We start from the raw sequence: 20,099 nt of genomic DNA, 5'->3' as shown, positions 1-20,099 counted from the left end.
ATGTTTAATAAAATGCAGATTATTGATTGATATTCTCAAGCATCATAAGTAGGCTCAGTGATTTTTCACGCTCGAAAATTTCAAATTTCACGGGGACCTCAATTTCAAAACACCGAATTTCACGCAAATTTCGCGGAACGTGAAAAAAGTTAAAATAACTCTGAAAATTTTATGTTTAAATCACGAAAACTACTTTTTATGCGTAATTATATGTTATTCTTCGATAAACTAAAAAATCCACACTAAATTTGAGCGTGACAAAAAATCCTCCAAATTTTCAAAAAAGTTTCAACCTGTTTTATGGATGAGCTCTATATATTTTTTGAAACAAAATGTAGGGCATGCGTATTCTCATTTACAGAACTGCTTCACTGCTAAAAAGTTTTCGCGCATTTGCTTCTGTTTTATCATTTTATTAAATTTCATATCAAAGCAAGATTTAACAATCTTGTCCAGCCAAAAAGAGTAAAATAATTTGAATTTTCTGCGACATTTACTGTCGTTCTACGCATAATTTTCCCATGTTCAAAAAAGGGCAACTGAGAAAAACGCGATTGAAATTTTTCGATCGATTTCTGTGTTTCTACGCATAATTGTCCCGTGAGTCCCTATTCGCCCTGTATGTCCCTAATCACCCCGGTTAACATTTTATCACCCTTATTTGTAATCCTCTTACAGCTAAACAGGTACACAAGATGAAATGCTTCTTAAACTCATGATTTCGTGATAGAAAATACTTGGTGGGACACTTATGCGTAGAAGTTCAACGATGGGATAAACAGACTTGGTGTTGTTTACAATGATTTTCTGAACAAAGTATTAGATTTTATGTGTTTTTCTGAAAATATACGTAAAATTATTACTTGTGATGTTTCAATGCACTCCGATGCAATGGCGCACTGCAAATGTTAATAAATGACAAGAAGAGTGCTAGGCGTCATCTAACCTAAGGCACTCTCCAGGATCCCTTCGAAAGATTGGCTGCGCTAGGGTCTGATTATTAAATATACGTAAAATTAAGCTTAAAAATGATAAAAAGTCAGAATCGTCCAAAAATGACATGGGACAATTATGCCTAGAACGGTAGTTTAGCACATAAAAAAAATATTTTTTGAGGTTTTCATCTCGCTTATCAAAAACTGAATTTAAAATCAAAAGGCAAAAATAATGTAATCTGTAACAAATGCAACATTATTATTGTAAATGAGAACAGAAAACATAAAAAGTAGTATTTTTTAACTTTCACGGAAATCATCAACCCAAATAAGCAAATATCGTTAGGACTCAGAAAGAATCTGAAATGTTTTAAACAGTTTTAAATAAATACTCTTCATTTTTATTTATTTTATTATTTTTTTTCGTTTCAAATAAAATAGCAGTAAAATTTTTATTGCAGCGAACGAAGATATTACTAAATTTAGTTAGTTTCTAAAAGAAACTGAACAATTCTTCAAATGATACATATCATGGTTTTCAATTGAAAACTTATAAAATTTACTTAAACAGTCTTTATGGATGATATATTTATTATTTTGTTATTTAAAAAAAATGATTTGAGGAAATTGATAAATTTCATGAATTTCTCGCCGTCAACGAAATCGTCAAAAATCACTAACCCTGTATTAGTAATTGAACCAAGGTATTCATTTGCTTAATCATACAGTAATTCATTCCTATTTGAGTCTGATAAATTATTTTAAGAAATATCGTTACAAATCCCCACAAACATAAAATTTCACGGAATTTCGCGGAAAAAGCCAAATTTCGCGGATTTCACGCTGTCCGCGAAATCGTGAAATTTCACTAACCCTAATCATAAGCTTTGGTTTTAACATGCCATGGATAATACAGGCAGCATAAAGAGAAAAAAAAGAGTTCCTAAAATCGTGAACACGCGTTCATGAAATTGAGAATCACGAACAAAATCAAGCCTGCTTCGGAGAGATCGCTGGCGGCAATTGGACTCGGAGTAGAAAGAGGGTTGGGTGCTCACCCCATTCAAACCTTCGGATTTCAAGGTTCGAGCAGAAACTTGCAACAGAGACCACAAAAGACCTGGCTTCGTTAAAGTGGATGGTTTGATTTGATTTTTGGATAATACAATATGAAGTTGGAAGCATGCTATAACACATGAAGAATTTTTTTTCTTTTATACACGAATTTAAACTAATAATGTGAAAGAACGTCATTTGAAACTTCAATGCACAAAGCAATTTTGTTTTCTCTGTACAATTTATTAAAATAACGATGGAAAAATTGCATAACGCACAAGGAAAGTATAAAAACAATGAATATTTTGGTCTAAATTGAAGATTTTTTAAATTCAATATGGTTTAAACTACAATACATGTTGTAAAATATTCATTAAGATTGCAATTTAATAATTTTATGATATCGTGTAGTTTCAATTTTGTTGCCGTGTTAAATCACTAGCCCTAGTTATAGATTATTAAATTTGGTCTTTGAAAGTATCTGAATTTCCAAAAGCGCCTCCTGCTCACAAAATTGCAGGAAAATTGGTTTTCCCTTACATTTGTTCAATTTTCCCCAAGCAAACAGCATGATTCGAAAAAAAAAATCTGTTTTTTTTTGTGTTTTATCATAAGAGCGACCTAGGCCGTGATAGGGTGGTCAAAAAAATGGAAATTATCGTCGATTTTTGCAAAAACCGCGTTGCGCGTCGAAAAACCCAGTTTTATTTTAAAAATCCATACGAATCCTGTTGACGAAACATCACCATTTTCACATATTTACGTAAATTGAAATCCGATAAAAATATTTTCAACCGTAGGATTTGATCCCGTGACCTCCAAAACCGCTTTTTAAGTTTTCATACGACCTTTTCAGATATAAGGCTTAATTTTTCGAAACTTTAAACTATTTTTTGCTCAAAAGCCTATCTAATCATTTTTCATTTGCGTCTAAGACAGCAAAAATCGGTTGAAATGGCGCGGAGTTATGATTTTTTGATAAGTGTGGTTTTTGCGATGTTTTGCGAATCGACGAAAATTGCCATTTTTTGGACCACCCTAAAACGGTGTAGATCACTCTATTGGCCTAACAAAAAAATAAGGGTCTAATTATTTAGGCCAAGGAACCCCAAGTCCAATTTTGAGCCCGACCAGACAACTTTTGTTTTTCTAATCAAACTGTTTTCGTGGGAATTGCTGTATTAACCTGGCCATGGTCTTCGTTTCGTGCATACACTTATGCTGCCGTTTTACGACGATATGATGTATACGCCATTTTGGACATTTTCAATTTTATTATACAGTCCGATAAAGAATCTCACAAGCTATTTCCTGACGAAAGAATTTTTCAAAAAACTGATCTGGGGCCCATTTTATTAAACAAACAAACAATGATGTACCAATTTTACTCATCATGATGTATTTATACATTGAGAATTGATAGAAGTCAAATTCAATACTGTTCGAATGTTGATTTGAGGTTCTGGGACCAAATCAAGACTGGGCAATATTTGATTACATTATTTTGATTTAATTCTTAAGGGGACGTCCATTAGGCGTCATCCATAAAGTACGTCACGTTCTGAGGGAAGTGGGGGTTTCGAGCCAGCGTGACATTGCGTGTTAAAATCATAGGGAAATCGTGACAAAGGGGGGTGGAGAAATTTTTGGCTGATTTTAATGTGACGTACTTAATGGATGACACCTTATCCACATCCAAGTAGACACTTTTTTAAAAAGTGTCTTGCGGACAATTGTTCATGCAAAAAATGTGTTTATGGAGCGGTTCCGTTAATCTGGAACATCAGAAAAACATGATTTTTCCAGCTTTTGTTATAAAATCAACTCATGGTCCAATAATTTCAACCGGATTTTTTGTAAATCATTACATACGTACACTACATACTATCTCTAACTGTATGGGATCGATTCCCACCAACTGTGGCCGATCCGGAACCGGTTCCAGGGTACCACGAAAACGGTTCCAATAAGGGTATCGCTAGAAACCCGTCATGTTGCATATTAAACTTCATGAATTTGAAAATTATGACCATCTGAGGCATTGTTGGAATTCGAGCGAGAAGAAGGAAAGCATTTCTCGCTCGCGAACGAGGGAGAGAACTTGTAGTACTTTTCTCTTCTCGCTCGCGCTCGCATTTTCGTTCGCGTTCTCGCTCTCGCCGCGAGCGTTCGCGAGCGCCTCGTGCTAGCCGTTCGTCCCAAGCTAGCAATTTATTTATCAGGCTTATGAATACGAACCAGGCGATGTTATAGAGGTGTAACTTCAATCGCTGTGTTGTTTTTTGTTCGTTTCTAACAAGTTCAACTTCTCGCGAACGGGCAATTCTGGCTCGCGAGAAAGCCCGTTCGCGAGCGGAGGAGAGCACGGGCAATCGGTGAGTTTCTCTCGGCAGCTCGAGACTCGCGGCGAGAACTCGAGAGAGAGAAAATTTTCTCGCGAGAGCGCGATAATACCAACACTGAATCTGAGGTCATGCAAATATTCTCTGACCCAACCTGGTCACTCCGGAACCGGTTACCGGTGGCCACAGGAGGACACTTCCGGAGTGCGCAAGGAAGCATACCATATGCGACATATCAAACTTCATGAAATTGCTAATTATGACCATCTGAGGTTATGCCAATATCCTCTGACCCAACCTGGTCACGCCAAAACCGGTTACCGGTGCACGGAGAAAAAAGAGATTCCAAAAGTTCGAATATAGTGTTCAAATCTCATGGTACGATTTCCAAAAACGTACCATCGGATTTGAACACTTTGTTCGTGGTTCCCATTTTCATGAACGCTTGTTCACGTTTTTGGGAACTCTTTTTTCTCCGTGTGGCCAGTGGGGACACTTTGGGAGTATGCAAAGAACCCTACCATGCGACATATCAAACTTCATGAAATTGCTAATTATGACCATCTAAGGTTATGCCGATATCCTCTGACCAAACCTGGTCACGCAGGAACCGGTTACGGCCGGCACTTTTTTATATTTCCCTAATAAAGAGATTTTTTTAAAAGAAGTGGTGGACGAGGGTCGTCTGAAAATGTAGCAAGTTTTAAAAGGTTATATTTTAACAAAAATTGTATTTTATTAACAATTTCAAAATTGAATTGAATTGAAATATCATTGCAAAGATACAGAGAAAAAATAAGTTTTCTCAGTGAGTCATATTTTCGATTGCAGATATCTTAACTAAACGTTTCCTTCATGTTTGGTTCCAATCGTTGGAACTCGAATCCAAGAGTGTACTCAGTTTAGTATAATTACTCATATGGGACACTAATGCGGACATGGGCAATATGTTTTCATGTTAAAACTTTTGTAAATAGTTACTTTCATTGTTTCACTCTTCAAATATTAGAAAAAACTATTCTGAATGAATACTAAGTAAAAAGTCTATTGTCCAACTTCAGAAATTAATATCTATCAAGTGGTCACGCTTCTTCTGTCAAGGAGTGTCCTTACCCAAAGCCACAACCAATTTGTCAACTGGATGGCAAAAATGAAAACAACCATCCAACCCTGTATTCCAACCACGAAGTCGTCCTTCCGTTCGCCACTATTAGTCATTATCCGTTTTCCTGTCCTTATGCGAAAACAAAACGATAATAAATTTAAATAATGTCGTTTCGTGGGACCTTGGCTGCTGCTCTTCAAGGGGCGTCGTGTGACCAAGCATAACTTTGCACACCCTCGCAAAAATCGAAGATGATGACATTTCGCAGCAGGTTTCTCTTCCTGGTTCAAGATTCGACGGCCTTGAATGATAAGAGTGTTGATGCCCTTGTCCTCTCTTATCCGACTGGGGGCGGGAAAAACACAATCTTATCACAGCGGAGACTAAATCCTTTCACCCCATTCGGAATTCTACAACATCATCGTCGTGTGTAACCAATCTGGTTGGCGTGTGTTACATAAATTCCCGGATGTTGGCGGCGAAACGGAACCACTTGATAAATATTAATCTTCATCATAAGACACACACACAGAGAGAGTGTATCCGTTTCTTCGACTAGGTCTTGGCGGTAAGGCAATTTGCCACATAATCTTCGCCTGCTGGTATGCATCATGTAACGCAACGTGCTTCACCGCAAACAACCCCTGAATGGCTACTATCGCGAAGCATCATAGAAAATTTATTTCCTCCTTTCGCCATCAAAGTGTCTGTTTTTGCTCGACGGTTGGAAAAAAGTGCAGTTGCATTAAATTAATTGCATTTCTTCGGGGTCTTCCTTTTATCGGAGCTTTTAGTGTATGTTAAACAAAATCAATCCACTTTAAACTAACGAAATCTCTTTTTCTCCCTTGGATGTTCTTTCCAGGTTCAAGTCCAGGCCACAAACACACACCGTTAATTACGTCAAATCGCCCTTTTAAGCACACACGTAAACCGCCAGCCAACCCACACGATGGTGTCCCCCAGTGCGTCGACGTCCTTATCGACGACATCCTCCCGGCAGACGGTACTGGCGCTCATCCTGGTACTGCTGTGTGTGGTCAAACTGACCAGCGGACGACCACAAAATGCAATTGACAACCAGGTGAGGGCAGGGTTTGACTGAATTGAGTTACAACGTGAGAATAGTATTGCCTGAAAGAGGGTTTGACGTGACAACAAAAATGTTAGTGTTGGGTGAGAATGATCTCACTGGAAAAACAATGGTGTTTCCATCACTTTTGAACATTTTAAGCATAATGTATTATGATTGAAGTCAAAACTATAGCCGAATTGAGGTTCAAAAAACTATAGCGATTAGTTTCAAAATATATTTTGATAGCCTGAAAGAAGCTTTCAAGCCAATTTTATTATCTCGCGGTCTAAATTGAATTGGGTTTTTATTTCAAAGAGCTCCAGAGTAATTCTCTACCAGTTCGCAAATAGCCTTTTTGGTGTTTACGGTAAAGTTTGAGGATACGCTTAAAACTTTTCAGAAATAATAGTTACTCGGAAATTATTGGATCGATTTTCAATGCTAAATTGTAAAACTGTTGAGATTTTTTTTGCTAAATTTTAAAATATCCTAAATAACTTTCAATATTTAGAAACATACAAAGATAAAAAGTGTGACGAATCTTGAGATTTCAATTTTCCGGTAATCGAGAGTAAAATTTTGCATTTTTCCGGAAAATTATCTTTTTAGAAACAAAAAAAAAGAAAGAATCACCCTGTTAGCATCACTTTAAATAATTTATTTCGTTTTGTTTACACACATTGCCATCTACAAAAGTGACGTTATACCTGCAAGTGTAGTAGAGAAATAGATGTTCCGCCGAATAATCAAGAGGACGATTTTTTGAGTTTCTTTTTAACGATATTTTGTGCGCGAGAGCGAATAGCCATGCTCTGTTCAGATTGTTTTCTCTTGATGAGCGTCAAAAGATTTTCTTTTGATGATGATTCTTCCATCGCTGATTATCAGTAAGTCACCGTTATTTAAAGCAATATTATTTATATTATATATTTATATCAAAATAAAGATAGAAGACCCCTTTCTTTCAACCGAAATACGATTTTTTTGCCTTCCTCACTGAGGTAAGGCTATAATCCTGCTCTAAAAATGAACTTTCTATTAAAAGCACCTAGGCCTTCATGTATACATATCTACTCAGAATCGAAAACTGAACAAATGTCTGTGTGTGTGTATGTGTGTGTGTATGTGTGTGTGTATGTATATATGTATGTGACCAAAATTCTCACTGAGTTTTCTCAGCACTGGCTGAACCGATTTTGATCGAACCAGTTGCATTCGACTTGGTTTAGGGTCCCATACATCGCTATTGAATTGTTTGAAGTTTCGATAAGTAGCTCAAAAGTTATGTATAAAAATGTGTTTCCACAAATACCCGGATCTCAATTATATGCATGTAAACGATGTCCGGATCCATCATCCGACCCATCGTTGATTAGGTAATTGAAAGGCCTTTCCAATGAGTCCAAGACATTGAAGATCTGGCAACCCTGTATCGAGTTATGACCACTTAAGTGATATTTATGTACTTTTTTGAAGCCGGATCTCACTTAAATGTATGTAAACTATGTCCGGATCCATCATCCGATCCATCATCCGATCCATCGTTGGTTAGATAATTGAAAGGCATTTCCAATTAGTCCAAAACATTGAAGATCTGGCAACCCTGTCTCGAGTTATGACCACTTAAGTGATATTTATGTACTTTTTTGAAGCCGGATCTCACTTAAATGTATGTAAACTATGTCTGGATCCATCATCCGACCCATCGTTGGTTAGGTAATTGAAAGGCCTTTCCAATGAGTCCAAGACATTGAAGATCTGGCAACCCTGTCTCGAGTTATGACCACTTAAGTGATATTTATGTACTTTTTTGAAGCCGGATCTCACGGGTGTACCCCATTTGGCATAATGGACATTTGGCATAACGGGTTTTTAAGAAGGACGTTTGGCATAATGGACGTTTGGCATAATTGGTCCAATACATCAGGGACGTTTGGCATAATGGACATTTGGCATAATGGACGTTTGGCATAACTCGTTCAAAAATTATCAAGGACGTTTGGCATAATGGACATTTGGCATAATTATTACTAGATTTTATTTTTGTTTTATTTTATAAGTACTTCTCATTTTCACGAATGAAAATGTATTGTTTATTTGCCTTTTTTATTCAACTTTCAGAGATTACTGTTAGTTTTTTCGAAAAACTAGGTATCTCTTTATTTTTTCCCCAACAGTAAATTGTTTCCTTTTTGAATAATTCACAATAAATCTTTTTAATGAAATTTTGATATTTTTATTGAAAATTTAGTTTAAAGAAAGAAAATATCTCTTGTTAGCTTTACATTTTCCCCTTTCAATATAATAAGCAATAATATTTTTTGAATAAAATTTTCCCTTTTATATGAAATTCAACTTAATGATGAAAAAACCTCTTCAAATTTTCGACAATTGAGCTGTTATAATGCAATTTTCCCTTCTTTTGATCATAATTTAACTTGAAGAAGGAAAAAACGAAACTATTGGCACTACGCCCCCCGGGGCATGGCCTTCCTCTAACGTGGGATTTCTGCTCCAGCGCCTCTGACGAAACAGGAGAAACCGGGACCGACGTTTTACTTCACCATCCGATAGAAGCTCAGTGGATAAGGCGGGAATCGAACCCGCGTCTCTTAGCATCATCGGGATCGGCAGCCGAAGCCGCTACCCCTGCGCCACGAGACCCACTGAAGAAGGAAAAATCTCTAAATAAATCCACAGTTCTACCGAGAGAATTATGCCCTCGAGTCAATTTCAAGAAAAAGTTCATCCTTCAAAACAAAAAGTGTTGTCTACGGGAATTGAACCAAGAACCTTTAATAGAATAACTCAATAACTAAACTGCCTTGGCCACAACAGCTTGGTGACACAAGAGTAGTCAGATGTCGATGTATGACCCATGTTGAAGATTTACTGTTTTAATTAATTCATGAAATTAATTGTTTTGCAGATTTCGATTTTACTTTTCATTAAATATTTTGCAATTTAGTTGTTTTATGAAATTTTACCATATTTCATATACAACTTAAGAAGGGAAATTCTCTAATAGATGTTCTCTTTAAACATTTCTATCATTTTTGCACATTTTTTCTCTGTTGCTTTATTTTTGCAATAAAGTTGTGTATGCAATTTTCTCTTCTTGTATTTATTTAAAACTAATCTTAAAGAAGAGAAAACTGTTGAAATTGCTAATTAAATTGATTTTTTGAATAGAGGTTGGTGAAAAACATAAAAATAATGCGATTGTCAAACATTTGAAGAGTGGCAAAATGTGAATCTTTAAAGAGACTTTTCCTTCTATAAGTTTAATTTTATATAAATGAAGGGAAAATTTCATAAACTAAACAAAGGCAATTGTCAAGTATTCAAAACGTATTTTTTATGAGATTTTCCCTTCTAAACGTTGAATTTAAACTAAAAGAAGGGAAAATTTCATAACAACTCATTTGTCAAATATTTAAAGAATGAAAAATGAACATCCCTTATTAAGGTTGAATATTAAAGAAGGGAAAATTGCATAAAAAAAACAATAATTGGGTCCTAAAATGAAGCTTAGATAGCTGATATTATTGCTTACAGCGATAAAGCTTATTTTTCTGAGTACAATGACCCTTTGTACGACCACAAAGAGTTTAAAATGGATTTTTAAATCAATTTTGAAAAATTAACCTGGCGGTCCTTCTTGACAGAAAAGTTCCTACTTGACAGCTCGTACCTAGGGGACCATAGTTGATCCATCGAAAAAATGTTGTCTTGTCATTATTTTTGTTTGCATTAAAATGCATAAAAGTGATCAGAAATGGATTTTGATCGTGTTTTTTACCATTGCACATAAAAATTGACATAGGGCTTTAGTACCCAATTGCAAAATATTAAAAAAAAAACAAAAACTGCACATCTTTTGAGAGATTTTACCTTCTTTTAGTTTTAAAATTAAAGAAGAGAAAATTGCTTTAACAATATTAATTGCATTTCTTTAATGAAGAGCAAATGTACATACATTCTTCAGGTTGAATTCAAAAAAGGAGGGAAAAGGGAAAATAGTGTAAAATCTTTATTGCAAAATATTTAAAGACTGGCAAAACTTACATCTCTTTGTTAGTTGAATTTAAAATAAAAGAAAGAAAAAAATAATACAAAAAATTAGCTGCTATTTCAAAAGGAGAAAAATCTTAATTTTATATAGACACATTCTAAAAAAGAATTTTAAATAATTTTATGAAAAAAATGCATTATAAAGCTTTTAAAGTAAAACTATCTGTTTAGAAAATAGGAAAAAAGCTATAAGTTATTATTCTTTACAAAAAATTATACTAATTTAACAAAACAAAAAAAAAAGCTAGCAAACGTCCATTATGCCAAATGTCCATTATGCCAAACGTCCTTGATAGTTTTTGAACGAGTTATGCCAAACGTCCATTATGCCAAATGTCCATTATGCCAAACGTCCCTGATGTCTTGGACCAATTATGCCAAACGTCCATTATGCCAAACGTCCTTCTTGAAAACCCGTTATGCCAAATGTCCATTATGCCAAATGGGGTACACCCGGATCTCACTTAAATGTAAGTAAACTATGTCCGGATCCATCATCCGATCCATCGTTGGTTAGATAATTGAAAGGCATTTCCAATTAGTCCAAAACATTGAAGATCTGGCAACCCTGTCTCGAGTTATGACCACTTAAGTGATATTTATGTACTTTTTTGAAGCCGGATCTCACTTAAATGTATGTAAACTATGTCTGGATCCATCATCCGACCCATCGTTGGTTAGGTAATTGAAAGGCCTTTCCAATGAGTCCAAGACATTGAAGATCTGGCAACCCTGTCTCGAGTTATGACCACTTAAGTGATATTTATGTACTTTTTTGAAGCCGGATCTCACTTAAATGTATGTAAACTATGTCTGGATCCATCATCCGACCCATCGTTGGTTAGGTAATTGAAAGGCCTTTCCAATGAGTCCAAGACATTGAAGATCTGGCAACCCTGTCTCGAGTTATGACCACTTAAGTGATATTTATGTACTTTTTTGAAGCCGGATCTCACTTAAATGTATGTAAACTATGACCGGATCCATCATCCGACCCATCGTTGGTTAGATAATTGAAAGGCCTTTCCAATGAGTCCAAAACATTGAAGATCTGGCAACCCTGTCTCGAGTTATGACCACTTAAGTGATATTTATGTACTTTTTTGAAGCCGGATCTCACTTAAATGTATGTAAACTATGTCTGGATCCATCATCCGACCCATCGTTGGTTAGGTAATTGAAAGGCCTTTCCAATGAGTCCATTGAAGATCTGGCAACCCTGTCAAATGTATACTTCCGCATGTATTTCGTAAATTCCCGGGAAACGGGAAATATTTTTTCTCTGGGAATTCCCGGGACGGGAAATTGGACGCTCTAAATGAGGGGCTTTAAATGGCTTGTCTCCCGAGAACTTTGTTCGGAGAATTCCCACTCAGCATCCCCTACACAGAAAAAAAGTTGAATTTTGGAATGTTGAAAATTTGGTAGGTTGCCAATGAGATTTTTCATAATTAATTATTCCTAAGTTATCATTATCACATATCACTTCAAAACAATCCTCTTTATTCATAATTTTAAATTTCCTAAATCTGTACAACAGGGTGGTTCAAATCTGGGCTTTCTCGGGGCTATCCTTGAAATCACTGTACATTCATTTAAAAATTTGATTTCGCATCTCAAAATATTTTTGAAATATTGTTTGACAATATTAAAAAAGGCGCAAAACATTTCGTCGCTCTCGTGCTAACTTGTCTAATGTCGATTTTGGACAACATTGAGTAAAGAACGCCATTTTCTGCAGCCTCAACTTTTGACCGTCCTGATCCTAAAAAATCGATTTCAATCCTGAGATATTTAATAAAAACATGTGAAAGAAGTTTCAATCTTGTCCAGCTATTTTGACACAGCCTGAAAATTGATGTAAGAGCGACAATTGATTGACCAAAGGGATTTCAGGTCAAAGCGCGTTTGATACAGGTACGAGCTCGACATTTCCAACTATAACTCGGGATTTGACAACCAAACTTCGGGAAAATGCACAGCATGTTTAGCCTTACAAAACATGTTTGTTATTGTTTACATTGTGTGCTCTCGGTTTTGTTTATTCAAGGTCAAACATTAAAACGCGTTTTTCTCTGAACGTCAAATAGTTAGCACGACAGCGTCGATTTGTAGGGACCTAGGATAAATCGACCACCGAATCGAGCCCCTTAAATCCCACAAAAAGTCACTTTTGCTTCCCCTATTGGATGTGCAAGGTAAGCACCAAATTCGTAAAACGCACAGTTAAATTGTAACTCATCCCACGTGGCTCGGAATCGCACGAATTGTACCGATCCTTACGTTGAAATGGGATAACTTTATCTTCATGATGAAACAAAAGTGCAAACCAATTTGGTATTATCAGGCTCTACGATGTAAGGGTTCTCAATGCTTGATTAAAATAAAAGTGTTTCAGGATTACAATAATTGAACGTATTCCAAAACAAAAAATTATTATGACTTTTGAACATCCCCTTCTATGCTTTTACCACGAATGGCAATATGTTTGCAACACTAAACAGGCACTGTGCAACCACCTGCTGCATCCCGGCCAGAGCACGAAGTAGTAAAAATTCCCACCAACCACTGTGAAGTGGCACACGTGGAGTGCGTTACGCCACTTGGCCGGAATTTATGTTGACATTTTGACGATCGATTGAAGTCTTGGTTCGACTGGGGGATTGCACCAGAACATAAAAGCAAATCCTGTGTGCGTCACGGAACTACATCGGAAGTATCCTTGCTTTTGTGCTGTGAAGTGCAGTGTGTAAATACCTAGAAGTTAAGTGACTTCCAATCGTTTCGTGAGAATATGTAGGTTTGCAAAGGATTCAGGACGATAAATGCCACGTGTTGACATTTACAATTTCACGGAAAAAGCGAACATTATTGCTTTCTTGAACTTCAAGGAAAATTGTGGCACCTTTTTCTGCAAAACTTTAATCCATCTTACATAATACTATAAAAACCCACCTTGACAGAGCCTTTCATTCCTTCCCACAGCTAAAAATTACGTCCAATTTAGGAATTTACATAATTTCACTCATCATTAGGTGGAAAATTGTCCTTCCCTTCCCACGAGTAAAACTATTTTCTCTCGCTAATTAGCCGCGAAAAACGTTGATCCGAGATTCGCGGAAAACATTTTCCTCATCTCCTGCTTGTGTGTGTGTGTGTGAGCTCTTCTCAGAACTAATCGACGGTAATTTAAACCCTGAAACTTGATGATGCTGTGAGTTGAACAAAATCTTGAACTAAATTTGCCATTTTGTCTATGACTTTCCACTAAAGAAAGTGTTTGCAACCGTTGGCATCGGCGTTCCCAAGCTTTTCAGTTTTCCCTCAAGGCCTATTTTTGCCACCCCCACACTAACTAAATCATTATGTTGAACCAATTAACTCTTTTAGAAAACAGGGAAAACACTGTCAACCGTCTTGTAAACCAGACGCTTAGAGCATTGTGGGCGAGTTGTTTTGGATCATTTTCGTCATCATTAGGAAAATTGTTTACACAATAGTTTTCACTGGGATTTTTTTTTTGCAGGATGCCCCCGAGGTGAACCTGAACGAGCTGCGGAAAATGTACAGCAACTACAACCCGTACGTTTCGAACCAGCTGGACGACTACGGTCTGGACCGGTTACAGCTGCAGCTGCTGGCCCAGTACGCGCAGAACAAGTGAGTTTTATTAATTTTTTTTTCGGTTTTTAAAAATAGTTTATTTACCCATTGTTTGTGTTACAAACTACCATAACCTGCTCTTAACAAATGTTCAAACTATTTCCAAAAATAATCCTTATGTTTTTTCGCTCATTCCATCTATGCTCTCTTATTTCCTTTTTCAAAACAAATAATGACGGTTCTGATACTCTCAAATTGTAACTGATTGTTTTTACTGCAAGCCATAAAGCTGCCTTTTCTGATTCGCTTTTCTCATCGAGATCTAATTGAAGAATATCCTCTAAATCAATTACATTCATTTTATATCGATTTTGGACAATACGACTACTCCATTCCCACACTTTTTTTGCTCTTGGGCACTCTTTTATTCTGTGTGAATTAGAATCAATTCCACCACATTTGTCGCAAACAGCTGACGTCAAATTTCCAATATTGTAACTTAATAATTTTTCTTTGTTAGGTAATAAATCATTTACGAAACCAAACATTTTTGCCCGATCTTTCATTTCGAGGAAGCTTTCACTACAATTTTTCCAAATTAAAGTCCACTTTAAACTCAATTTCCCTTCAATAGCTGGTGATTCACTATTAAGTGAAACAAAATAATTATACATCAATTTTACAGTATTTAAATTATGATTGGCAACAACTGCCTTCCCTTCATTCAACCATTCCCTTGCATTACGTGTAAGTTTCTGCGGTGAATCTAAATCTATCAAATAGATTTTGCTTCTGGATCAACGAGGCTAAGACCTCCCTTGAAAACATCTAAATAAAGTTGTTTTCTATCTAATTTAAAAATGTATCCTTTCCAAATAAACTTACCGCACGCTGATTTTATTTGAGCTAGATGTGAATTTGCAGGTGGAAACAATTGTGCAACGTACCATAATTTCGATAAAATATAGGTGTTCAAAACAATACATCTTTCGATGATGTTAATTTTCCTTACATTATGCTGAAGCATAGATAAATTGATATTAGTGACAAGTCGTTTATAATTATTATTCACAGTACTTGACCAACTTTTCTCAAATATAACCCCAAGAACTTTCAATGCTTCAGTCTCTTTGTTAAAAAGTGAGTGAGTTGAAAGTGTGAACTTTGAGGATCATTGTTCGGTTTTGTGTGTGTGTGTGTGTGTGTGTGTGTGTGTGTGTGTGTGTGTGTGTGTGTGTGTGTGTGTGTGTGTGTGTGTGTGTGTGTGTGTGTGTGGTCCAATCCAATACCCGCTAGCCGGTAGCGAAATTATGGGAAAGTATAATTTGTATCAGACTTTTGTATGTGCCGAATGCTGATACAACTTATCTTAGTCCCGAGTATAAGGTGGTGATAGCCCTCGCGCTGCTTCCAACGATCCATTTCAGAATGGCAGAGATCCTAGCGGCCCAATTCCGAGGTCGTTGGGCATTGTCCGGCCCCGCCTTAACATAGAAGCAAGCACCGGACGGATCCTTGATCTATCTTAAGACTCCCAATCCCTTCTGGCAAATTAGGCATCAGAGCGAATAACAACATGTTTTATAACCTTCAGATGGCCGATTGATTAGAGTCCCAGACCATCAATCCAAAGGGTGTGAGTTTGAATCCCACCTGATTCAGGTTTGGTTTTGTGCATGTTCAAAGTTCCAATTCCTGATTCAAAATTTCAAAGGTACTGACCGGAATTTGATCTCTGAACCTTCTGCTTGTGAGGCAGATCATTGTTCGGTTTTGCGCCAAAATGTGCCATTTTGAAAACATGGCAACTTGAAAAAAGGCTCAAAATCACTTAAAAATGGTTATAACTTCTTAATAAAGGCTCAAAACATTCTGCTGTCTTCTGCAATGATGTGTTATTTTATGCCATAAACAACTCTTCAGAACATAGTAAGCCGCTAAAATGCTAACATTTTCAGTTATCACCAAAAAAGGGCTTTTTTGGACCATTTTTGCAAAAATGGCGTATATCTTGAGTGTATTCAGAGCTACAAAATATGGCGCCTTGGACAAAATTTCATGAAATTTTCTCCGCTACAGCTTTGCCCAAGACATCAAAGTCCTACAACGTAATCCTACAAAGTTAGTTTTTGGTTGACACCCTGGAAGGTCGTCACCCTGTATGTCAATAACCTTATAAGGTAGTCCTTATCAAGTACAACAACTCTTCCATTTTACTCGGACGTCAAAGAAAGGAGTTATCAATTTATTCCACTGAATTTTGCCATTCCGAACACTGTGCAGAGTAACCCAGTAGTATTAGGGTCGTTTTCGGCCTTTTTGAAAATTAAATTTGCTATAACTTTTGCTATGCTTATGCAAAAGCCTTGAAATTTTTGAACATTAAATTTATAGCATAAATACACAATTTAAAAAACAAATACACCTCAGACGACCCCTACACAGAAAAAATATGTGAATTTACTCGACACGGAAAAAATGAATCACATGTAAACTCAGTTGATGTAAACTTGAGACTCGACGTAAACGGTTGAATCACACGTAAAATCATGTTTTTACGTATAATTTGTCGCAAATTTACATCAATTTGCATTTAAATTTAAATGTTTAATGACGTGCAACAGTGTTACATCATAAATGATGTAACATTCGGAAATAGTTTTTTGTGTGTAGGAGAGCGTCCATAAAAAAGTTACTTGAAAAGTATTGGGGTCCCTTACGACCCCAAACTTTAAAAAATCGTCTAAAATACAGTTTTTGACCGATTGTGGTTCTTATGATCACAAATGAAAGCTTAGGATGTCTCCTTTCCGACGACCTGTATCTTCGGCAAATTTCAACCAATTAGGATGCTCTGGGTTGGTAGATTGAAATAGCTTTCAATTTAATGGAGTTTGATATGTCGGATGATAGGGTTTATCTCATATCCCGAGTCTCAGAAAGGTCTTTTTTCGGTTGTAGCCGATTCCCGGTGGCAACAGCCGATTCCGGGTTTCCAGGTCGGTTTCGGAAAGGTGACATCCTAAGCTTTCATTTGGGACCAAAAGAACTGGAATCGGTCAAACACTTTTTGACCATTTTTTAAAGTTTGGGGTCGAAAGAACCCCCATACCTTTTGTGTGATTTTTTTTAAATACCAAGGGAAGGTTAAAACGCTTTTGGGATGCTACAAACTTGAGCTGAGAAATCATGGCTTGTAATTGGACAATCAATAACATCATGTCTGGCTGAATGCTTTTAGCCTGTCTCATTTTGAGGTCATGTCGAGGAATATAAGGTGCTTACTTCTTGAATGATAGAATGTGATGTCAGGGTCAATGTAATCTTAGTCAAGAAAACATACTAAATACTATCTCGCACCTTTTCTTTAATTTACTTAAAATGTAACAAATTTGCTGAAATCGTTCGGAATCAATACACAATTAATTCTTTTTAGGTTCATATTGTTTTTAATGATAGATTGTTATTTTATTTTATTTATTTATTTAATCTGGTAGCGTATGGTTTACAACTTTTTATTTGTTATTTGTAGTCCATAGATCATGGTTGTTGTCCATAGATTAAGATGCACTATCAACATTTGACCAAAATTAAAGTATTTTGCTTTTCCAAGGCTCATTTAATTTAGGGTAGTTTATTGTTTTCCAGTTAAATTAATGCATGTAGCATTTAGGAATTTCGTACAGTCCAGAGTCGAGATAGTAATTTGAATTTCAGGGAGAAAAAAATTGCCAATTTTCAAAATTTCTCACAATTAACAATCAAGGCCTACTAAGTACACGACGTAGCAGGCATGTGTCTCATAGGCCAGGATATGCTTTGTTATTTATAACAAAGCAAATCATACTATAGTAATTTTGCCACTGTAATCCAATTTAATTTTGAGCTATGAGTTTTGTTATAATTTGACCTAAAAAGTCTTTAAGAGATAAACAATTGTGTTTAATTCATTTCAATTTCCTCTTCCATAAAGCCAATCATGTTGTTTGTCTTAACGGTATCCTTCTCATTTGCCCTATTTTTCAGTGCCATCGGCGGCGGCGGTGGATGGGACCAGCTGTACCGTGCACCGGAGATGAAGCGCCAGATCCGGTACCGCCAGTGCTACTTCAACCCGATCTCGTGCTTCAAGAAGTAAGGCGTCTCCCTCCGCACCGCACAACACAAAATGTTAACTTGAATGCAAGAAACCTCAAGTTGTTAATACCTCTCCCATTCCCAACATTCCCCTCAAGTTCGTTGTAAGAACACAACTGTTTGTATTTATGAATGAAACCACTCTGAAGACAGTGAGTTTAATCGCTATGGTCCTACCATCGGTACTACTAAGGGAAAAGTTAAGAGCTACTCGTTAGTACTACGGAGTAGGACGTAGATCAGGCCCCCATTACACAAAAGCACATATATTACAATTTCTGTAGAAGATACCAACAAAAAAGCCAACAAATCGACTTTTATCTAGTGTTTAAGGAGGATCTGCGACCAACAACACCTTCAATCACACACACACAACCATCACATCTTCTCCAGCAAGACCGGAAGTGAATGAAATTTTGCTTTGATTTTCGCTAAGTAAGTCAACTTACCAGAAAAGACAGGAAAAACTAAATAAATATAATAAAACCAAACGCTAGTGAGTGCAATACCCGGAGGCAATTTGCCGTTTCTCTTTGGAAAGCAAAAGAAGATTGAGGAAGTTAATCAAACTAGTCAGCGCTATAATTAAATTATTTGTAAATTTATTGGGAATACACTGTGAGATAATACAATTAAAAAACCCCAAATGTGTCATAATGATTACTATTTTGCAACACGCTACTGTATTTACTTGAGACGAATAAAACTTGTAGAAATCATAATGAAATGATTAAATAAACCATAATTCTTTTGTTAGCAACTCAAACCCACTGAACAAACACAACAGGTAGTGGCGTAACAGAGTTACTAAATCATCTAAAGGGAGGTTCGAATTACGACTGGTCTGGAAGAATCCTATTAATCACTAAGGGCCAATCCCTCCTCCCAACAGACAGACAAAAGATGTCATCTTTATCGCCTCGCCAATTCGGTTTCCTTTTTCCCCCACTGCACCCTGCAAAAGGTGTGACTATCAGGTGTCGTCACGACGTCACCCCAAAGCGTAATTAAGCATAGTGAAACACCTTGCTGAGCAAAAGTTCGTACCAAGAAGAAATAGTTAATCATCTGAGGGACTCGATCCGATAATTTGGTGATTGCTGGTCTGGAAATGGGAAACACAACAATATGGTGAAAATGGTAGAAAAGCGACGGAAAATTTGATGAATATTACATACCGTTGCATATATACAAACTCGCACACTTATACAGCCAAACACATATAATAGATGGAATTGTTACCCACGCAACTTTCCCAGTATTTGTATAATATGATGTAAGAGCATCTGTGAGATTGAACTCTTTGTGTTTAATAAAATGTGGCAGCTACTGTTTTACTTTCACGATGTCTTACGTGAGTTTTATTCAAATTTGTTTCCAAAACGTTATCCAGCGATGTTGTAGGCTGACAAAAGCCTCAACTACTATCAATATTTTTCAATGAAATATCTATTAACATTCCAACGCCCAAGGCTCCAAAAAAGTTGGAACGGTAACTTCAACTCAATGGTTCTCGAACAAAACTCAACCAATCAAGATGATTCTTCTTTCCAGTGATTTGTTAGGATGTCTAGATGATTCTAGAACTTTGCAGAACTTAATTTTATCAAATCAGTAATTTTTGCGATCAAAAACATCTTTCCACTTTTTTTTTGAGTGTAACAAAAAATTCGCCAAAAATTTCACGGAGGCAGTTGTTTAAAAAAAAGGTGGAACAATGTTTTCGGTCGCAGAAATTACAGATTTGTTCAAATCAAGTTCTGCACAATTTT

The 20,099-nt window shown here is 36.4% G+C and overlaps 1 protein-coding gene across 1 annotated transcript in view; it reads left to right on the top strand.

Annotated features, from left to right (window-relative positions):
• The window catches only part of LOC120424962 (uncharacterized), a 33,858-nt gene extending 14,185 nt beyond the window's left edge, over positions 1-19,673 (top strand). The window contains exons 2-4 of the mRNA XM_039589316.2: positions 6,304-6,522; positions 14,114-14,247; positions 18,217-19,673. Of these exons, the coding sequence (XP_039445250.1) occupies positions 6,391-6,522; positions 14,114-14,247; positions 18,217-18,328 (378 nt within the window). The 5' untranslated portion in view covers positions 6,304-6,390 and the 3' untranslated portion in view covers positions 18,329-19,673. The remainder of the gene's footprint in view (positions 1-6,303; positions 6,523-14,113; positions 14,248-18,216) is intronic.
• Positions 19,674-20,099: the final 426 nt, after the last annotated feature.

This window comes from Culex pipiens, chromosome 2 (genome assembly GCF_016801865.2).
Source record: "Culex pipiens pallens isolate TS chromosome 2, TS_CPP_V2, whole genome shotgun sequence".
Taxonomy (NCBI): Eukaryota; Metazoa; Arthropoda; class Insecta; order Diptera; family Culicidae; genus Culex; species Culex pipiens.
The sequence above is the reverse complement of the archived record's forward strand: the minus strand, read 5'-3'. Positions and strand labels throughout refer to the sequence as shown.